This window comes from Urocampus carinirostris, chromosome 2, assembly GCF_059441175.1.
Source record: "Urocampus carinirostris isolate Australia breed hairy pipefish chromosome 2, RoL_Ucar_1.0, whole genome shotgun sequence".
NCBI classification, from domain to species: Eukaryota; Metazoa; Chordata; class Actinopteri; order Syngnathiformes; family Syngnathidae; genus Urocampus; species Urocampus carinirostris.
Window position 1 is genome coordinate 43,422,069 of NC_142350.1, and position 22,486 is coordinate 43,444,554.

Sequence of the window (22,486 nt, forward strand, 5' to 3'; positions counted from 1 at the left end):
TAACATACACCATATATATTAAAGATAAGCCTTTGACTGAAATTTGTGTAACTTTAAAATGAATGATAAATTGTGGATGGGATACTGCACAGTTATATTATTTTATGAAAATAATTTATATCTTTGAATTTTCTGAACAATTTACATTATGCTATTTCGATTGCAAACTAGTCAAGATTGAGCTCATCTGTGCTAATGCTGGTTGTACTTTTCTTTGAAGTACTGCATTTGCTTCAATTTTTTCAAAACACAATTAACTACAGTAAAAAAACATACTTGTAATCGAAAGTTTTCTCCACTTAACTTAGAACTAGTAATTAGGTTATTTTAAGCATGTATGTATACTTTCTGTTATAAAAATGCTGGATTTATAACAAAATCCCGATTCATAAAATAGGCAAAAATGATAATTATTTTCCAATGTAACATCACATCAGCCGACTCGGACCAAAAACATTTACCCCTAAAATAATCTCTTATAAAGAGATGATAGGAACCAGGAACGGAGACGGGAACCCAATTGCGTTTCTTAGTTTTATTTGAAAAGAGACGTAAGCTGGCACCCACAATCCAGTGATCGTTGATTGTGGGGAGCAGGTCGCTCGGGACGCAGAAGTGGCACCTCCTCTTGGGAGTTCTTCTTTCTCTAGATCAGTGTTTTTCAACCTTTTTTGAGCCAGGGCATGTTTTTTACATTGGAAAAATTTTGCGGCACACTACCAACCAAAAATGTGATAAAATGACACTGAACAGTATGTTTAATTACAATATGATTTATAATACCCCTGTTTTTACAGCACAGACACCTGACAATGACATATTTGCAGAAAATGATTCATAAATGTTTTATAAAATTTTAAATTTTAAAAAGTGGCATTCGATAATTTCTTACGGCACACCTGATGATCTCTCACGGCACCCCAGTGTGTCGCGGCACAATGGTTGAAAATCACTGTTCTAGATAACAGATAAGCTAGGTAATACCAGTAGAGGTGTTTTACCATGACAGCAGGAGATTCGAGGCTTATTGGTGGTGATCTTTACTCAACTAAGTGTGAATGCTTTTTGGTTGTCGGTTCCTGTTTCCTGGCGTGTCTATCGTTCTCTGAGTGACAGCTTGACTACTGCTATGCAGCGTATGACACTCCCTACATTTATTTGTTAGACACAGCAGGACAGTGCCTACATAGCCACATACATATACAAACGAGTATAGGGGCGGCCACTTGACAGTCAGCAGGGTAAGACTGATGCAACACACGACGCGACCAGGCAGGTGGCAGCTGCACCAGGAAGTTGGCCATGGACGGCCCAGCGCCATGTGACCTGCATAGATGCCATGATATGATCAGGTGGGCATTGACAGATGCCTGCTGCAATCTCGGTGGCAAAAAAAAACCCAAATAGCTATGATGTGAGACCTCCAAATATGTCAAATTAATTTGTGTAAAATCAAAATTTAACCAAAATGGTTGTCCTCTTCAGTAGTGGAAGCCCCATTATTATGAGCCAGGTCTGAAAGGTCTTTTTTTTTTAAAGTGGGGTGCGACATTTAAAGTGTTTAAAATGTTCAAAGCACAATCGTCTCTATTAAGTATGTGTTAACAATATCCAATTGAGTTCTAAGAGCCTTTAACATTTTTTTACACTGCATCTATTTGCTTTTATCTAAATTTCAGCAAATCTGTTTGGGAAAAGAAAACACTAGGTAGTTCCTAGTCATAAAACGTCGAAAACCCAATATTGATTTAAAATAATAAGCAAAAATTATTTTTTGTTATATTAATAAAGTGCAGGGAATAAAGACACGTGTGCTTTTAATTTGTCATTAAACCAAAGCACGTAATGTCATCACCAGCTCAACAGAACCAAATTAAATAATTGGCTGTACTGTCAATATGAGGAATGCATTGATGGTTTTTGGGAAATGTACATTTTAAGCAAATACCCACTGAAGGGAGTCATGTAATTATGCAAACAAAAACATCCCAAAATGGATAATGTTTGGGTAGAGAGATTTCAGTGTTGACTTGAGACCACTGGAAGCATCTGTTTGTTTTAAAGCACGTCCACTGAATTTCATGCTTATTTTCATCAATAATATTTAAATTGGCTGTCTTTCGAACGTAGTCTCTCTGGACATTTTAGTGCTGATATCCTTCTGCTGTCAAGGTTTGCGAACGTTCACAGGATGGGAAATCTGAAGGTGGTCTTAAAATTCATTGCTTTGCACATACAGGTGTTGTCCCCTCGATCTCCCCCCTCTGTATTTTGTCTGTGAGAGTCATGGCAAAACACTTTTAGACACCATGCAGTAATGTTCTGATAACTTTCTACTCAAGGCAGGCTAATTGACAATAATTAAATTTGAATGTCAAGAACACTGTACTACGTGCATTGCATGAGGTTTTTCTCAGCAAGCATACACCATTAGCGACAGAGGGAGCAGTGGGTAACCGAAACAAAAAAAACAACGCGACAGTTAATAACTCAGTGTGATGTGGTAATTAAGAAAAACAACTTGAATCACTTTTTCTGTTGATTGTAAGAGGAAAGTAAGAATTACATTTCACACAACTTGTTAATGAAAGAAAATTTTAGCCGCAATCAGTACTCCGAATACATAAGTGAAGTGACAAATGACAATTATCTTAATAATCCATCTAAATAATGCATTATGATTCAACTACTGGCGTGGTGTCTAACATATTTTAAATGCCTTAATATGCTTTTCGAAAGTACAATTGGTTGAAAATATCTTATTTCGATAACAAACAAACCTTATTTATCTACTTTCACAGATGATTTAAATAAATAAGATGTTTCTTACAGAGAACCGTGTACAATAGTATCAATTATAATGCTGTTGTTTATTTAGACCAGTTGTTCCCAAACTGCGGCCTGCGAGCAGGAATACAGCCCATCTCCACATTTGGTCAGGCCCCTTGAACAATACTAGTGAGCATTTTGACGTGCCTTTTTTTAACTTAAAAAATAACTGAATGTTTCGATGCAAATTTTCATTGTAGCCGGATTCGATCCCGGGCCAGTGAGGTGAGAGCGCACGCTTATCACTGGACTACTAGTGATATGGATGACATATGAAAAGGCAATACGTTTTATCACACTATATTTAGTCACAGTAGCAAAGACTAATGCTAATTTCTTTGATAATTTCACATGTTATAATGACAATATATTTCTCACAATGCTTAGAATAAAAGAATAGAATAGGATGTATTGTCATTGTAACATGTGAGACACTGAACAAAATTAACATTTGTCTCTGGTACCGTGACTAAAAATAGTGTGAATTTGAGATTAAACCTACTACCTTTTGCAAGTAATCTATCCCAATGATGGTCCGATAGTCTGACAATTAAGCTAAACTTTGACTTGTTAAGACTGTGCCTGGCACAATAGAAAGGTTATATTCCATGGACTTTCTGTGAAGAACCCAGACAGTGTTATTTGGTTATCATTTATTTCGAAGATATTTTAAATAATTTATTTTCAGAATTTAATCCCGTGAAAAATTCAGATTTAAATTTTTTTTTTTATTTTGGCTTTCCGGTAAAATGATACATTTTTACATTTTACGTTACTAACGTACCCCAACCCTTCATCAGAGGAGTCTTAATATTAGACACCGATTTCTGTTAGTAAAACTGTTACTATCGTAATAACCTACTACTAAGTTGCTTGAACTTTATATTTTTTGTCCTGTCGCCATGCTAACTGTGAGTTATAACTGGTCCTCTAAAGCTTATCAATGCAAAAATAAATATGATTTATGTCCCCAAACTGACCGATATATAAACTAAATTTTCCTCAATGAAATTACAAAATGAAAATAAGTTTTGACTTTATTTTATTAATAGATTTTGTTTACTCAAGAGTGAGGCTTCATTTAGAAAACGGTCCATGGACACCTTACTGGTCCACCTATCAAAGGGATTCTCTGCTATAAATCAAATGTGATCTAACTACTCTCTCACCATCCATGGTTATTAGCTGCTCACTCAGTCAGAAAATCGGCTGTAAGAAAGACTCATGAATTCAAACTAAGCGGGCTTTGAAATATTCACAGGTATCAGCAGACACATTCATTCGGTTCTGGTTACATCCTTGGCTGGTGAGGAGAAAAGCTTATGGGCAAATGTTTGTTTTAATGTTCATGGATATCAGCCACACAGTTAGTTGGCTGCATGGACTTCTATTTTGAATCCAAAGGTGGGGTGCATAGTTTGAGGTTTCCCTGAACGTTAAAAGCAGAATATTTTCTATATTAAGTATGTTTTAACCATGACCATAAAAAAGTTACGGGTCATAGAAGTCACATTTAGTTAGAAATGTGAACGGATCTCACAAACATTAGATTTCTACCAAAATGTTGTAAGACTTAGATATGACTCGGCCAAGGCTCGAACGTGTGACTTCACAGTGTCAAGGAGGGCGCCTAACCCGAAGGCCACCAAGCTGGTCTGTCTGTTGAAGAAAATGTGAGCCTTATGTTCGTGAAAATACGGTAAATATTATTTCTGTATTCAAAATAAAATGTTATGCTGACATTAGACTGCAACCTCATTTGTCACAATTTTGGAAATACAGACGCTGACCTACTTACGAACGAGACAGGTTTTGGACGATCGTTCGTAAGTTGAATTTGTAAGTTGCTTCAGTGTTATATTTTGTATGTTTAAGGTTTGTATAAGTATGTTTAAGGCTTGTATACGTATCCTGTATCAATTTGTACTGAAAAATAAACATTTCATAAAATATTATGCTCTATATAGATAAATAAAGTTAAGTTTAACTTACTTTTAGAACGTGGGCTTCAAGAGGTCCTCCTCTGTGGTAGAGAGTGGACAAAAAAATCGATCCAACCATTTTCTCAACCGCATCAAGCTTTCTTATTCCACTGTCATTTCAAAAGAAACAGTTCGCCTCTTCTTTACATTTACATCAACCATATTGAATGGATGCACGAGATGCTAAACGATAAAAATGCCAAAGTTCTTAGCGCTTTGGTGATCCAGTACAGTATGTTTATACACGAATAGGGAAGAGGAAGCGGATTTCTTGTTTGGGGTGGACTCTGGGCGACCTCTCACAGCGCCACCACACGCCGGTAGCGGCGTCAAAAAGCACTACAGTAATGTCCTGTACTCGGATAAAGGTGCCCTCAATACAAAACCTAACTTACAGCAATATCAAGATATTTTTCGACATCCCGGAATGAAAATGTTCGCATGTACCATTTTTCGTAAGTCGAATTGTCGTAAGTAGGGGAGCGTCTATTTATAAACCTAGTTAATGCATTAAAAAGCAGTTTTCATGGTGGAATAAACATGCTGATCTTGAGGTTGCAGGAAAATCGACTATCTTTGGGGTTGGAAGTTTTGAGTTTATACTTGCGACCTGCTTTTACTTTGAAGAACATTTTCTTATATTTTCTGATTCTTAATAAGGGAAATTAGTATTCAATAAATACATTGTATATGTTTTCTACACGCTAATTTAAATTACATTATTTTCCAGAGTACAGAATTAACATGATAGCGTTATTCAGTTTATCTAATAAGTAGCAGAATAATTGTCAGATTGATCAAATATGTTGCAGCCTCACTTGGATAATAGGAATTTTAGGAGTTTTCATACTTATAAATTGTACACCTATTCTCTCTACTTCTTTGAAGTAGAGGATATGCAGCTTGTTGTTCTGTATGTCAAGCACCTCTCGTCCATGGCTCTGCAGGCACACGCTGGATAATGTGCCCCTTCTTTGAAAATTAGATTTGCAAATTGGATCCTTTTAAAAGTCTTTCCACATTTTTGTCTCAGATGATTTTAAGAAGGGTTATGAAAGGACTCTTTTGAACTGAAACAGATGTTGAAAAGTGAGCCACCAGACACACTAATTAAATTGATTTGTCGAATGGGCTGTTAGATATTCATTCGTGGTCACGATCCCCCACTATCACATCTTCAGTGGGTGAAAGATGAACACAATTCTTCCTTTCTCCAACTGCTGGTGAATCTTAAGCAGACACCGCTACATACTCCTCCCTGAGAAAATACAACCACTCAAAATAAACCAAGCTTTTGGAAAGATGCATAATCAACAACTAACTTCATATCAGCAATGGGACTCCAAATTCACAAGACCCAAAGCCTACAAGCGGAACAAGAATATAGAATAATTGATGTTTTCTCATTTAGTGCGGAAGGAAAAGCAAGCTTAAATTGTTTAGAAGGCCACGTTTCTTTCTTTATCCATCCATCCATCCATCCATTATCTGCACCACTTATCCTCAGTAGGGTCGTGGGGGTGCTGGAGTCCATCCCAGCTATCTTCGGGCAGTGGGCAGGGCACACCCTGAACTGGTTGCCAGCCAGTCGCAGGGCACACAGAGACAGACCACCCACTTGCTCATTCACACCTATGGACAATTTGGACCACCCAAGCATGGGGAGAAGCACCGGAGGTTTGATCTTATGACCTCAGTACTGTGCTGCACGCGCGCTAACCACTGAAAGATATAAATTAATTAATTTTGGTGTACAGTATCTGATGAAGAATTGGACTTTGAAGATCATTGTATGACTATTGTGACTTTTATTTTAGTATTGGGTTCATAGTTTTCATTGAAAATAAATTAGTTTTATCATGGCCGCACATTTTCAACATGTTTGTCAATGCATAGTTTGAGCCGAGAAAAAGCAAAACACAATTCTTACAGATATCTGATCAAAAATTAGGGGTGCGCATTATACACGAGTGACGCTATACTTGAATAAAATATGGTAACTTGTTGCAATTAGGAAAGATGAAAAGCATGAGTAACTTAAAACTGTAAGTACGGTTGCAGGCAGAAATGGATTACATTTCTTTGTAAAGGTGCTGTATTTTGCCAATTATAAGAAAATATTTCACAGAGTGGCTTCTTAATTTAATGAGCACTGACATCCTGATTGCAGGGTGAGCTCCCTGTATTCCTAGAATAGGCTCATTTTTTTTGCTTCTCTGCTGCCTTGTTAGAGACTGTTTCATTACAATCCACCATGATTCTCCTTTTATTTCTCCTCGCAATCCATTTTCTGGCCCTCCATGTTTTCCTGGGGCCATCTAACCAGCAGGGGTAAGTTATTAATGCCTGGGGGGTTTGCTGGGGAGGTTTGGGTTATGCTGGAGAGATGATTTCATTACATATTCAGGTATGGCGATGAATGGCTTTCTGAGGCAGCCAGGGGAGTGCTAGGCAGGGGGGGACCTGAGTAGAGAATAAATATACCTGGCAGCCGGTGATGTATCTGGCCACACTTGCTGCAATGCAGATCAACCACTCTCCTCCCTTGGACTGTTTCTACAATTAGTCACCCGTTCCTCAACCCGATCAGGTTTCTTCCGATTTGAGATTAAGATGTCCGGGGCCAGGAGAAGCGCACATTTTGTCTCTTTTCTCAATACGGTTAAGGGCACATTTAGTGACAGTGACTCAATAAAAATGTTGCCCGTGAGCACTTAATGAGTGCTTATTACTTGTATGGACAGGCAGATAATTAAGGACAGAAAAGGGATTTGCAGTTTATAAATAACATGGGCCCTCCTTTCGAAGACATTCATTATATAGTCCATCCACTACACATTCTTTTTTTGTGGTTTTTATGGTATAATGTTGTATGATGTTTAGAGCTTAGGGAGAAATGATCATTGCTACTAAGTTGAAACTCCAAAATGCCTTATGCGCAAATTTAAGGAGGAAAATCAACTCCACTTTTGTACAACCCGCACCTGATTTTAAGTCGCAGACTAAAAGGTGTGGTCCGGAATCAGGAAATCCTCCTGGCTGACACCATCTTCTGAACTAAGTCATTACAGTGTCTGTCAAGCTGCTTGTGTGGCACGTGAAAGCACGTGCATTTCTTAGATGCACTCGAATAAACTTTTTATTTTTTGGGGGTTTTGGTTGATGTTTCTTACTTTTCACCATTTTCATGGTACACTAAGAATAAACCGTGAACAATAGCATGAAAGATTTTAATCATCCAATGAGGAACATACATGCGTCAAATCTTTCAAACAAGTAGTGTTGGCCGATTGAATATGAGCCAGTGTTACTATGGCATTAATTAATGGGTCCATTTTTTTTAATCCAGTTTACAACTTTGGCGTCATATTTGTCCATTATCTGCCTGATAATTATTGGCCAGTAATTATCCTGCACCCCCAATCATTAGTTACCCTTTGAGGGCAACTCCATTTTAACACTGGAGCTGTTCTCATCGTTAGGGGCAATGATTGACCAGTAAAAAGCAAACCAATCTATGTTTAAATGAACATATTTAATCACACTGCAGTATTTAAAGAATTTATTTGTTAAAAATGCAGTTTAGCTGGGAATTGAGCTAAACTCTCCTATTATACTCAGATATAATTGCCCCTAACTAGTTACACATAAAAGAGTGATTATCTTACAAAAAACTAGTTTCCCAAATGAAAGATGAATTACAGTAGATGGTAAGTCTAATTGAAAAGGCAAAAAAATTGCTCTAATGAGTTCTTCAACGTGAAAGTTAGTAATTTATTGGATTGACAGTGTTCATAGAACTGTGCAACATTTATTCAATGCGCTCCTGCTACTGTAGCAAAAAAAGTTTGAATTCTTCTCTTTCCTCTGCATTCATCCACTTGATTTGGCTCTAGTGAGTTCCCCGCTGATACTATGTCGTTGACAATAGTGTTTCCTGATTTATTGACAATATAAATCAGCACTTCATTTTATTCCATAAAAAGGACGTTTATTATGGAGCTTGTTCTTCCTGGGAGGCCTGCCTGGTAGATGTAGTTTTTGAAGAACAAGTCTCATAAACTTTATTTGTTTGCACTTGGCATTTATCTTCTTTGCTAATTCCACAATTCTCATTGTAAGCCTGCCATAAAAATGGTTTTGAAATCGATAGAGATTTACAGCTCATTGAAATAAAAAAGCTCATTGATTTTAGAAAATCATATGCCATAAAATGTACTGTATTTTCTGGACTTTAATGCACACCTAAAATACCTAAATTGGCTAGAAATTTGAAAGTGTACCATATAATCCTTTGCGTTTTATATACCGCAAAATACAGCAGATACGTTGGGACTGGCATACAATAATTATAGATATGCATTACCATACAAGTTTTTACAATATATTACTTTAGTTTTAAATCCATAAACACCGCTGGACTTGTAAAAGATTGCATGCAAAGGGAATTGAACCTGTGTAGTGGTAGCGAGATTACTGACACTACCAGTGGTGCCAATGACATATGACAAGGCCTCATCTCATTGTCACAATATTTTTACTGATGGTGCTAGATCACTAATTTGCACAATGCATTCTGATAGAAAAAACAGTCCTTCCACTTCACCAACAAATGTTGAAGAATGAACATAATACTATAAAAAGACACCTACAAACTTTGCACTTCAGTTATCACTGGTTCATTCAAGAAATATTTAATTAAAATCACAACGGTGCACCACTGAAGAACATTACAGACAGCCAAGATTTAAGCCGATTGGCCAGCACTTAGTGAATTCTGGAATGCCGATTGGCTTAATCGTATCGATTAAGCATCTTTTATACTCTTGTTGTGTGTTCCTCTTTGCATCTCTGCAGTCTTTGTGTAGATCACGGTGAGAAGGGTTGTGTCTTGCCGTGTGTTCTTGCGATGTGTTTCAAGTTTCTGAAGCCGCCCTAAATGCTCCCTATCCTTTAGTGCATTTACCGAAGAAAAGGCGAAAAATACTTACAATTGGTAAAAAAGTCACCCTATTAGTCATGTTAAAAGCGGAAAATAGCTTTGCGACCAGAACTCGAAAACATGGACTTAACGAATATACCGTTCTCTACATAAAGAAGGACTAAAATCCTTTGGATGTCGCTGCTTCGCGGATCTTCATATTTTGCGGGGGCGCTGCCCTTGATAAACCGCGAGAACCGAGGTAATACTGTACAAGCTCTTTTACATACGCACAGGGGAAGAAATTGAGAGACTTTTTTACCTATCAGAATGCACTATGCAAATCAGTGTTGTGGCTCCGTAACATGTGATAATGTTGGTCAGCATATTAATGCATTGCATTCATATGCACCTACGCAGAAGGAAGCTCATACCTTAGTCTTAATTTAATGTGCCTTGTAGTCTGGTGCACCGTATGTATGAAATCTATCTGACAAAAGACGCCTCATAATCTGGTCCGCCCTATAGAGCTGATATTACGGTAATTCCTTCCATAAATGATACAGTGATCACGCTGGTTAAAATGGCTACTCACTTTGCACAGTTTGAGACGTTGTGGCTGGGAGTGTGCGATTGTTATGATGGATGGGATGAATGTCAGCTGAAGAGATGACATTCCCCGCCAGCTCTGGCCTTGAAACCAGTCTTCTTTTCTCCGTATGATGAGACTTTTGCAGGAGGGAGTCTGTGGGCTTCATTTACTGAAGCAGCAGGGAATAATATAGTGCCAACATTTAGATGTGTCAGGTCCCATATCACTGGTTGTTCTATTAGAAATAGACCCCATTGCGGGACAATTAACCCTGTGCCCCAGCCGCAGATCTATGCAGTAACCGCCCAGCACCGGCCAATAAATCAAAGCTCGAGGGAGGAAATAACACTCTCTCCCATGCTGGTTACGATTACCCAATGGATCACACATCACTTGAGTTCATATCAGAGCAGCGGAATTGCCAAAGTTGGGTGTCACTGTAGTGATTAACCAGAATAAACACCCCACCAAACTTTTTAGGACCAAACAAAACAAAAACAAAAAAACACAGAACTAAATCTGTTAACATGAACTCTCCTCTTTGACACGAGGACACCAGATAATATTGAGAAAGATGACTCTGTATTGAATTGCCCTTTGATATGACTGTGACTTCAATTTAATATTTAATGCACCTTTATTTATAGAAGCAATAAAGTTGGTAGTTCACAAGAAGGTCATTGTCCATTTACAGAGAGGTAAATTATATCATTTTAAAGATGTGGATAATAATGAACAGTCAAGCAGGTAACTCAATTATGATTATAGAGGCATTTCAAATGTTTTCCCTGCTTTTTTGATATTTTTTAAGTAGTGTGTTCAGCAGGCCAACCGTTTTATTAATTTTATCAAACATTATAATGCAACTACATAAGGAGTTCATATTTTATTATCAAGAATATGACTCGAATCATTAGTTCTACTACCGAAAGGGGTTTAATTCAGTAGTCCTAAACCTTTTCTCTACCACAGACTGGTCTAATGTGAGATAATATTCTCTCAGCAACAACTACAACAATAATGTTGTTATTGTTATTATTAGGCCTAAATCCATTATTGTCAGGGCCAGAATAAAGACAGGACCCACTTGCGTTGCATTTCTCACAGGTTTTATTGGAAAAAAGAGAAAGGGTTGCGCCCACGATCCACTGTTTGCTGGATGCGGGAAGCAAGTCGCTCTGATACTCGGATTGTGCTCCAAACGTGGAAGTGAATCTTCCATGGCGAGCGATGACGGTGTCGGGGATGGAAAAAGCATGTTGGTAGCCGGAACAGGAGAGCAAAAACGTGGTCTGGGTCGGAAGCGAGTCGTAAGCCAGAATAGGAGAGAAGACGTGGTTGGAGACAAAAAGAGGTAGAAAGCCGGGACGGGAGAGCAGACGCTGTCAGGATCAAAAAACAGACGGAAGCAAAAAACGGGACAGGTGGGAGTCAGGGTCGAAAAAGGCTTGACTAGTGTTTACTGAGGTTCGCAGACGGACTGGCAAAAGGGGACAGACAGGACTGGGTACCAATATAGATCGGGAGCCAATCAGATCCCGCGGCAGTTGGCACCAAAGGAGCTGGCATAGCTGAGTCACATCAGTAATCATAATAACTATGTAATCACTAGACCACTAGGGATGTAGATGGCATAGGAAAAGGCAGTTTACGTTGTTGATAAATTATGTTAATCATGCCCCCGAATATTAAACAACGTGTTACCGTTGGTAAAAATAATGTAATGATGAGATAAAATCTTAAACCTTTTCTCATCTCATCTACACCGTTAGTGGTCTAAAGGTTAAATTCCAGCAATTTCACTGCTGCAATATGGGTTTGATTCTTGTTGCATTTAACGCTTTGCAAATATGAATATATGTGTAATGCAGACTGAAACTTTGAGTTTTTTTTAAAGATGAAATAAATATGCATTACACAATGAAATACGGTATCACCAAAAAATAAGGTAACTTTTTTCCTTTCTGTGTGGCCCGGTACCAAATGACCCACGGGCCGGTATTGGTCCGCGGCTCGGTGGTTGTGGACCCCTGGTCTAATATACTCTAAGCTTTCTTCTAATGTGTTGAGATCGAAAAACAAATGTCATATACTGGAATTTATGCAATAAAAAATTAAATGCACTGTAATATGTTACTGAATTACTTTTTTAATTACAGAAAACCATGACAATCAGTTATAGAACCCTGTCAACAAGTGGAAAATTTGTGATAAACTTCTATATTTTTAAAAATTCAATTAGAACAATAAAAACGTCTAAAAGTATTTCGTTCTTTTAATATTGCTGAACATGGCAAAAGTGATACATATTACATCTTAAAATATATGAGAATATCATCAAAAAATATACTGTAAGCCACTTGACAAGCCACCTCATTTTATGTGGGCTTAAAATGTCTTAGCATCTAAAAATAAACGAGTCAAACGAGTGCTTTGACCAAAAACTACATGTTCCACAATGCCTGGTAAATAATTCTATCCTTGAATTGATGCCTGAGTGCCAATACACACCAGTTTTTCCATATGAATGCCAATGAGTGGAACTGAGAAATAAATGATCCTAAAATGTTGGAGATTTATTTTGTTATAATGCATAGGATATTATATTAGGAATGTGTTTTTTGAATAGAACTGAAATGTTTGCAACTTCAATAATTAATCAATCCAGACTAACTTTACACTAAGGAGTAGTACATTTATTTTACAATTCAAATTACATTACGTTACATTAGTAAGTTACATTAAAATGAGTTTGAAACCCCTGCTGTAAGCCATAATAAGCAATAGTAAAAAATAATGAAAAAGAAAAGGCTTGAAATATTTTAGGTAGTTTGTAATGAATCCAGAATGCATGACATTTTTCTTTTTTTAATCAAATTACGGTAAAGAAATAAAAATTCTCAAAATTCATATTCTGTAATACAGCCCTGTAAATGTTTTTGTTGAGAGAAGAAAGCTCTCTAAGAAATGTGTCCTTTCTATTCCATTCCGCCATCAAACCACAATTTAGCGTTTTATATTACATCATATCAATCCAATCACCACCTAATAGCTGGAAGCTATGGCTATCTTTTACTCCATTTTTGAAAATGAGACTTATAAATCCTCAGTGGAGCAAAGCCGTGTTGGTCGTCTTCCTCAGCCTGTCATTTATTTAATGGCAAACGCAAGAAAAAGACGGACTGGTAATAAAGCTGGGTCACCTTCAGGACCTACTTGTGGTTATTTCTGTCATGAGCATGTGACATCTCATGCAGTTTGGTTTTCATTAGTAGCCATGCACGTTTTTGCCTTTACGCTTGCGCTCTTTCAACTGCAAACTGTGGCCCTCTCACTGATGGATTAATGCAAACTATGGCAACAGATGCAAAGTGCAACGACTCAAGCGTGAGGATTGGACCTTGTGGCAATTGAAGCCTCAGCCATTAAATGTCATTTGCAAATTTTGGCTTTTTGACACAAACAATAAGATGTTGTGAGGTGTAATGATAATCACTATCGGTGTTAGGGCGCCATACTGAAAAAAAAAATTAGTTACTGTTACTACCGTAAATTCCGGACTATACGCCGCTACTTTTCCCCCAAACTTTCAACCCTGCGGCTTATTCAGTGATGCGGCCAATTTATGTAATTTTTCTAACAGCCGCCAGCGGCGCTCGAGTTCAAGGCACATGACGCAGCTTACAAGCTAAACTCAATCGAGCAGTCCATTAAAGAAGGAAACAGAGCTACTGCACGCAAACTTTACCTTGCGAGCATGTTGCTAACGTGTTTATGAATAAGGGAGCGTGGAACGTCGTCTATATGATAAAGTCTTTTGCCCATACTTGGGATGACGACTTTGATGACGTTGGTTATAAGGAGGAAGATGAGGACGGTTTATCGTGGTTTTTACAAGTATGGTGTGTTTTTTTTAACAGACCGGTTCACTGTGATGCGAGCGTATTGCTAGGAGCGTTTTGCTACCCTTCACAGGCACGGTTTGGGATGAAAGTTATAATATTATTATTAAAGCTTTGAAAACTCTCTCGGTGTACCATCTTTCTTTGTAAATATGTGTAACCATGTATAATATGTATTTGCAACTGTCTATTTTTGTAATGTATTTATTTGTGTTTATTTTGGACACTTATTCCGATAAGTCACTGACCAATTAAAAAGAAGGTGCGTAACAGACGCGGGGGATGATGGGAAGTGGGGACCGGTAAAGGTGAGTGTTTGTGGACACGGCAGACAATAGTGGATATATATTTTCCCCACCCTTACCTTTGGAAATATACACTTTTTTTCCTTGGATTACTTTTAACGGGACCCGGGCTCTGCAGGACTGCAACCAATGTTAACTACTGGTACCATTTTCCGTTAATTTGCCGGCTGTGGTTTTAGAACTGCGTACTTTATATTCAGTTAAAATCGCGGGACTCAAAGTAAGGTTTGGGTTAATTTTGTGATTATGTTACATGTTTTAATGTGGGCTGATGCGGCTTATATGCGGCTTATATGCGGGTGCGGTTTGTGTAAATACAAAAGCGGCTATCCCCTTAAAATGTGGTGGGTGCGGCTTATAATCTGGTGCGCTCCATAGTCCGGAATTTACGGTAGTTACTTCATTCGACTTGATCAATACCAGACGTTTCTCTCTAATGAGAAGAGCCAATGCCAGCCAATTTTCGAAGGCCTACAGAAAATTAAGTTCCTAGCTTCAGCCCTTTTCTTGAATGAGAAAAAACATATGTTTCTAGATTTTACCATCCCTTTAGTAGACAATAGGTGAACATTGCTAAGTTTCTTACAAATACTAATTTCCAAGAACTTCTGACAAAAACGGATGCATCTCAAGCAAAACTTTCACTTGGATGCTTTTTGGTATTTGTGTCACCTCCAACATCCAACCGATGCTTTCCATAAACACAAGGGCACTTTGCTTGCACAATAACATTTCATTACAATGAACGACGCATGAACTTTGCAAGACATTTTCTGCACCCGATATTTACGGTGACAGGATCACATGATTTTGGTCACCATGGCGATTGTGTTCCTGTGGACGTGCACAAACATTAATCCTCTCTGCCCCGTTGAAGACAAAGGTACTTCTAAATCTAACTTTTAAGCATACTTCGTAATAGAGGTCGACCCGATTATTGGGCAGCCTGATTACCGGGCGGCCCGATTATCGGCACCGATATTTGGGAATTTGACAGATATCGGTATCGGCTTTTTTTTTGCTGGTTATTATTAAGTCACAGATGCAGCCTCCTGAGACTCTATTTTTCTTGCTCCTACAACACCTCTTCAATTCAACAGATGATCTATGATTTCCTGTTCTTTTAGGATAACACGCTTCTTTGTGGGTCCACTTGGGACTTATAAAATGCCTTTGGAATATCTTTTTTGAAGAGTACTCATCTGTAGTGGGATCGAAATAGTATCAAAAACGTGTTTGATATGATGAAGAGTTAGGGCCCGGTCACACAGCCGTTTGCGGCTGAATCACTGCCAGAAATTTCTGCCTGTGAGGCGTACGCTATTGGACGCTTTGAGGTCGCCATACAAACGAGATACAGCAGTGCTTTACTCGCGGTCGGAAATTCACACGCGGTTGGCCGCGCGAAAAAGTAGGAGTCGGATTTGGGCACAACACCGGCTCGGGAGCTTTTATACCCGTGGTCCACACGACAAAATGACGCGGAAATGACGCGATGAGGAAGCGGAACAGTCGCCGGCATCTGTTTTGCGGGCATACCACCGATGAACAGCGGGTTGGCCAATTTTGCGCACTTTCCATCGCGGGCAACCACGGGCAAAAAAAAAACGCAAAATTTTACCCGCGATATAGACGCAAACGGCTGTGTGACCGGGCCCTTAACAATAATTGGACGCAATATAGCACCACAGGGGATGCCGCAAAGACCAGAGTGTCCCTCAAAAATAAATAAATAAATATTTACTGGAGGAGTGTACATGAAAATAACTCTAGATACCTTGAAAAAAATAACTTTAATCCCTGAATGAAGCACATTAAAACCTTGCGACTGCAACTTAATCATTACGAAAGGTCTTGAACCTGTCATAGCTGAATTTGTCGTCTCAAATGCAATTAGATGAAAACCTTAATTACCAATAGGAATGTGTCTAAAAAGGCTGTGTCGTCATTGCTTTCAATTTGGAAATAAATAAGATAGATTTATCGTGATAAGTTTCTTACTATTATACAAGAGCAAAGGAGATTTCATAGGATGATCCTTATTTGGATTCATTGTTGTTCATTGTTTTGACGATTGCAACATTGTCGCTATCGGCCAATCATATGGCTGTTCGTTGATTTTCACACCTTTTTAAGTCTGATTCTTGCAAGTTAAAAATCAATTGCTATCTTCTCACCTTATCCTGAGTGTCTTCTTATATTTATGGTGCATGGATCCTTTAACCGCGAGCATGTTGGGGGCACCAACTCTCGTGGTGTGTCTTGGGCAAGTAAGGCCTGGTGGCACCCATCCCTCTCCAGGTCATTTTTTTGAGGTAGGAGTTTGGACGCCGAATGAAACAGATTGTACTGGTTTGTATGGTTACCAGTTGCAGGAAAAGCCTCTTTGTCTGACTCGGATACAACATCTCCATCATTTAGTCGCCGTTGTTTTTCTGTGCAAAGCGCCCTCCCTCTCTTCAGAGATGAGCTACACTTCTGCATTGACAGGTAGCAGAGTGTTATACTGTTACTGGGGGGAACAATTTTGATTGAAATTTTAAGTAACAGTGGGTTGGTGGCGGTGAAGCTGTGCAATACCAGCGTGTTGGTGTGACAGAATCTGTTCAATTGGCTGTGAGTATCGATGATTGCGACAATGTCCTGTCTGTTTGGGTGCAGGCTTAAAATCATGTTTATGTGATTAATAGTGCATGGAACTTAACATTGGGAATACTAATCGCTATCAGGTAATCCATGGGGCAGCAGTGTCCTGTTTGGTGCTTGGTACTGCTTCAAAAATAATCCCTTGTTTGAAAGTCAAAACAAATATAACCTTTAAATTGTTTATTATCTGATGTAGTGTCATGCCTTTTATGAAATTCCTTCTTCTTTCAGCTGCGGGCTGCACATTTGAAGAGGATTCAGATCCCAGTCTGTGTGATTTTACACAGACCGAAGACGATGACTTTGATTGGCAGTTGTTCCGGAGCCAAAATTCTCCTTATGCTGGATCAGACCTCTTGCACGGTAAGTGATCATCAGAAATTACTTGTTTTTATTGTCTTGAAAAATAAAAAGTTTATGCATCGCCAGTTAAATAGCAAGTGTGTGTGAGAGTCTTGGACATATTTTCCCCTGTTTGTTCCTGTGATGAACAGTATTAAATGAGCAAGTCATTTAAAATCTTTCATGTTTCCAAAGTGTAAGTAAGCATACGTGAGATCAATTTTGGATTATACGAGTGGCCCACAAACTGCGGCCCACAGGCCAGATACAGCCCACCTTCACATTTGGTCCGGCCCTTGTACAATACTAGAGAGAATTTTGAATTTTCTATCCTAAACCTAAAAAGAACTCAAAAGTCTGTGTACGCGTTTCTGGATGTAACAGGAGTCAAACTCGAATCGTGGCTGTGAGAGCACCATCTCTTATCACTGGCCTACCAGTAATATAGATAATATATGAAAAGGCATTGGCTTTTATTTCATTATCACACCATCCAAAGTCACTGTATTACAATGTTTATAATATATTAGAAGAATAGAATCGAATTTATTATCATTGTAACATGTGAAACGCACAACAAATCTATTCTCTGGTACGTCACTAAAAATAGTGTGATAACGACATTAAATATACTGCCTTTTCAAAAGATATCTATACCATTGGTGGTTCAGTGCTCTGACAACTATAATTTGACTTTTTGTGTACGGCACAACAGGAAGTTTATGTTCCATGGATTTGGTTTTTCTGAACAACCCACAAAGTGTTATTTGGTTATTTTTCATTTCATAAGTATTATTTTAATTTATTTTCTGACTTTTGTTCTGTGAAGAATTCAGATAGAGTTTATCTTTTATTTCATTCGTAGTGTTTTCATTTATTTTCTTGCGTGTCTCTATGAAGAACAGATAAGGGTTATTTCTGTCTTTCTGGAACTAATATATATATATATATATATATATATATATATATATATATATATATATATATATATATATATATATATATATATATACATATATATAAAAATATGTATATATATAAATATGTATTCACAATTGTCACACTTTTTCTGTTACAAACTGACCCTGGCCCCTCATTAGAGAAAGGAATAGTAATTGTGGCCCTCACAGGCAAAGGTTTGAGGTTTTGCCCCCTGGATTATACAAAAACTTAAAACTGGGGATTTAGTTGTGCTTACGTTTAACCAATTACAATTGGACTAATAATAAGTACAACTGCCACCAAGCTTAGTGCGTAACCTCAATTAAATTGCAGCTTTTCATGCAGGGTTTTCTCAGTTTTCTGACTCATTTTTATAACTGCTCATTATTCTCTCCCTTTTACCCAGGCATTAATTGACCGTAAGTATGCTGATCACCAAAATAAAAGCAAAACTGCGATAAATTATGTTGGTGGTGGAAACATATTGTCAGTTCTGTTTTCCCGCAAGCTCACAATGTGGCTTTAGGCTTGGTAGAAGTAATTAGGGACATCTTAATTATGTTTTTAAGTTGGCAGAAAATCTCAGTTTCTCAGAGAAAATTAGTCTAGTCTAACAACTTAAAATTGTTCCGTCATTAACTAGATTAGAAAACAGTGGCATGTTGCACTAATAACTTCCATTTAATATTTATGTAATGAATGCTCTTTGAAACACAAAGGCATATAATTTACAGCAGTAATAATCCATTTTAGCTACTGATGACCCTGGACTGTGTTGACAATTAATTTTTTTTTCTGTTTTTAATAAAAGATAGGAATACTGAATAGTACATTTCTAGATTGTTATCCTGGTATGATGACAGGCTGTTGATCATATTTAATTTTTTTCTTGACACGGAAAAATTGCATAATGTTAATTAATGGTTATTTAATTTATCATTCCTGCTATATAAGTGTAAAATGAGTTCATGTTTTTTACTATAAATCAGGGGTGTCACTCATTTTTACCGACAGCCACATTGGTGTATTAGCTGTATTCAAAGGGACTGAAGTAATTTATGAATATAACAAAATGTAATCGAATGGTACAGTATGAGAAATAAATCAACAACAGGCATTGTGGGACATGTAGTTTTTGGTTCAAACATTGTTTATTTTTAGACTCTCAAACATTTTAAGCTCTCGTGGGCCACACAGAATGATGTAGCGAACCATATTTGGCCTGTGGGTGATGAGTGTGAAACATGTGCTATAAATCCATTTTTTCCAAGCTTTATTTCATCAAGGTACATAGAATTTAAAAGGAAAATGGATTTGGATTTGTTACACTGCAGCCAGTGTTTCAGGGAATGCTTTGCTTTTCCAATATTGTTGTCCAGTTTATATTACGGGCAAGCCTTAATGAAGCAGTCACCCCACCTTTGTGTGTTTCCTGCTAAGCTCAAGTACAACTTTTATGTTAACCAGCCTCAAGACTAATGGAAGGCAATATTTTCCTGCCATCATCTTCTCTGCTGTTGGTTGCCAGAGGGAAATGGCATGCATAGTTTATAAGGCGCTCTACCATCCTTGCGTTGACAAATTCCTACTGGGTACTAACATAGAGGAGCATGTTGTTTTAGCTTCCCAACAGAAATATCAGATGTGGTAGTAAGCTTGCTGCAGTTTGTTGAAGGGATCAACTTCCCTCTGCCATATCACCCAGTCTATTCGTTTTTGGTGTGTAGAACAGATGGAAATTTGAATTTTCCATTTTTTCCTAACTGTGAAGGGGAAGAAAAAAAGCTTTGCTCTCATATTTTTAACATGAGAGACATTTATTTCGTTGAGTTTAAAGTGACTAGATAAGCCAAGTTAGTTACTAATATATAATAAATATATATATATATATATATATATATATATATATATATATATATATATATATATATATATATATATACATGGCGGCGCAGTGGTTAGCGCGTGTGCGACACAGTTCTGAGGTCGTGGGAACCTCCTGCGTGGGTTCAAATCCAGCTTACTGTGCGGAGTTTGTATGTTCTCCCTGTGCTTGCGTGGGTTTCCTCCGGGCACTCCGGTTTCCTCCCACATTCCAAAAAAAAAACCCTATGCATTTCAGTTGAATTGGCCGGTCCGAATTGTCCCTAGGTGTGAATGAGCGAGTGAGTTGTCTGTCCCCGTGTGCCCTGCAACTGGCTGGCAACCAGTTCAGGGTGTCCCCTGCCCAATGCCCGATGATTGCTGGGACGGGCTCCAGCACCCCCGCAACCCTACTGAAGATAAGCGGTGCAGCTGAGATGAGATATATATACAGTGCATCCGGAAAGTATTCACAGCGCTTCACTTTTTCCACATTTTGTTATGTACACAAAATACTCCACTATGACAATGTGAAAAAGTTTTTTTTTCCTTTTTTTGAATTTATTAAAAATAGAAAACTAAGAAATCACATTTACATAAGTATTCACAGCCTTTGCTTAATACTTTGTTGATCCACCTTTGGCAGCAAATACAGCCTCAAGTCTTTTTGAATATGATCCCACAAGTTTAGCACACCTATCTTTAGGCAGTTTTGCCCATTCTTCTTTGCAATAAGTCTCAAGCTCAACCAGGTTGGATGGGAGATGTTTGTGCACAGCCATTTTCAGATCTCTCCAGAGATGTTCGATCGGATTGAATTCTGGACTCTGGCTGGGCCACTCCAGGACATTCACGGAGTGGTTCTGAAGCCAATCTTTAGAGATCTTGGCTGTGTGCTTTGGTCGTTGTCCTGCTGAAAAATGAACCTTCGCCCCAGCCTGAGGTCAAGAGCGCTCTGGAGCAGGTTTTCATCCAGGATATCTCTATATATTGCTGCATTCATTTTCCCTTCTATCCTGACTAGTCTGCCAGTTCCTACTGCTGAAAAACATCCCCACATCATGATGCTGCCACCACCATGCTTTACTGTAGGGATGGTATTGGCCTGGTGATGAGCGGTGCCTGGTTTCCTCCAAACATGGCGCCTGGCATTCACACCAAAGAGTTCAATCTTTGTCTCATCAGACCAGAGAATTTTGTTTCTCATGGTCTGAGAGTCATTCAGGTGCTTTTTGGCAAATTCCAGACAGGCTTCCATGTTCCTTTTACTAAGGAGTGGCTTTCGTCTGGCCACTCTACCATACAGGCCTGATTGGTGGATTGATGCAGAGATGGTTGTCCTTCTGGAAGGCTCTCCTCTCTCCACAGAGGAACGCTGGAGCTCTGACAGAGAGACCATAGGGTTCTTGGTCACCTCCCTGACTAAGGCCCTTCCCGATCGCTCAGTTTAGAAGGGCGGCCAGCTCTAGGAAGAGTCCTGGTGGTTCCAAATGTCTTCCATTCACGAATAATGGAGGCCACTGTGCTCATTGGGACCTTCAAAGCAGCAGAATTTTTTCTGTATTCTTCCCCAGATTTGTGTCTCAAGACAATCCTGTCTCGCAGGTCTACAGACAGTTCTTTTGACTTCATGCTTGGCTTGGTGTTTGTGCTCTGACATACACACTCAACTGTGGGACCTCATATAGACAGGTGTGTGCCTTTCCAAATCATGTCCAATCAACTGAATTTACTGCAGGTGGACTCCAATTAAGGTGTAGAAAGATCTCAAGGATGATCAGTGGAAAAAAGATGCATCTGAGCTCAATTTTGAGCTTCATGGCAAAGGCTGTGAATACTTATGTAAATGTGATTTTCTTAGGTTTCTATTTTTAATTCAAGAAAAGGAAAAAAAAAACTTTTTCACATTGTCATAATGGAGTATTTTGTGTAGAATTTTGAGATAAGAGATTAAATTAATACAATTTGGAATGAGGCTGTAACATAACATAATGTGGAAAAAGTGAAGCGCTGTGAATACTTTCCGGATGCACTGTATATACATATATATATATATATATATATATATATATATATATATATATATATATATATATATATATATATATATATATATAATTTACTGATGGATACTGATGTATACAGTGTGTTTATATATACTG

The 22,486-nt window shown here is 38.2% G+C and overlaps 1 protein-coding gene across 3 annotated transcripts in view; it reads left to right on the top strand.

Annotated features, from left to right (window-relative positions):
• Positions 1-22,486, top strand: part of ptprub (protein tyrosine phosphatase receptor type Ub) — a 298,931-nt gene that overhangs the window by 50,688 nt on the left and 225,757 nt on the right. For all 3 annotated transcript variants that reach the window (XM_088326610.1, XM_088326611.1, XM_088326612.1), the window contains exon 2: positions 17,409-17,540. In XM_088326610.1, the coding sequence (XP_088182736.1) occupies positions 17,409-17,540 (132 nt within the window). The remainder of the gene's footprint in view (positions 1-17,408; positions 17,541-22,486) is intronic.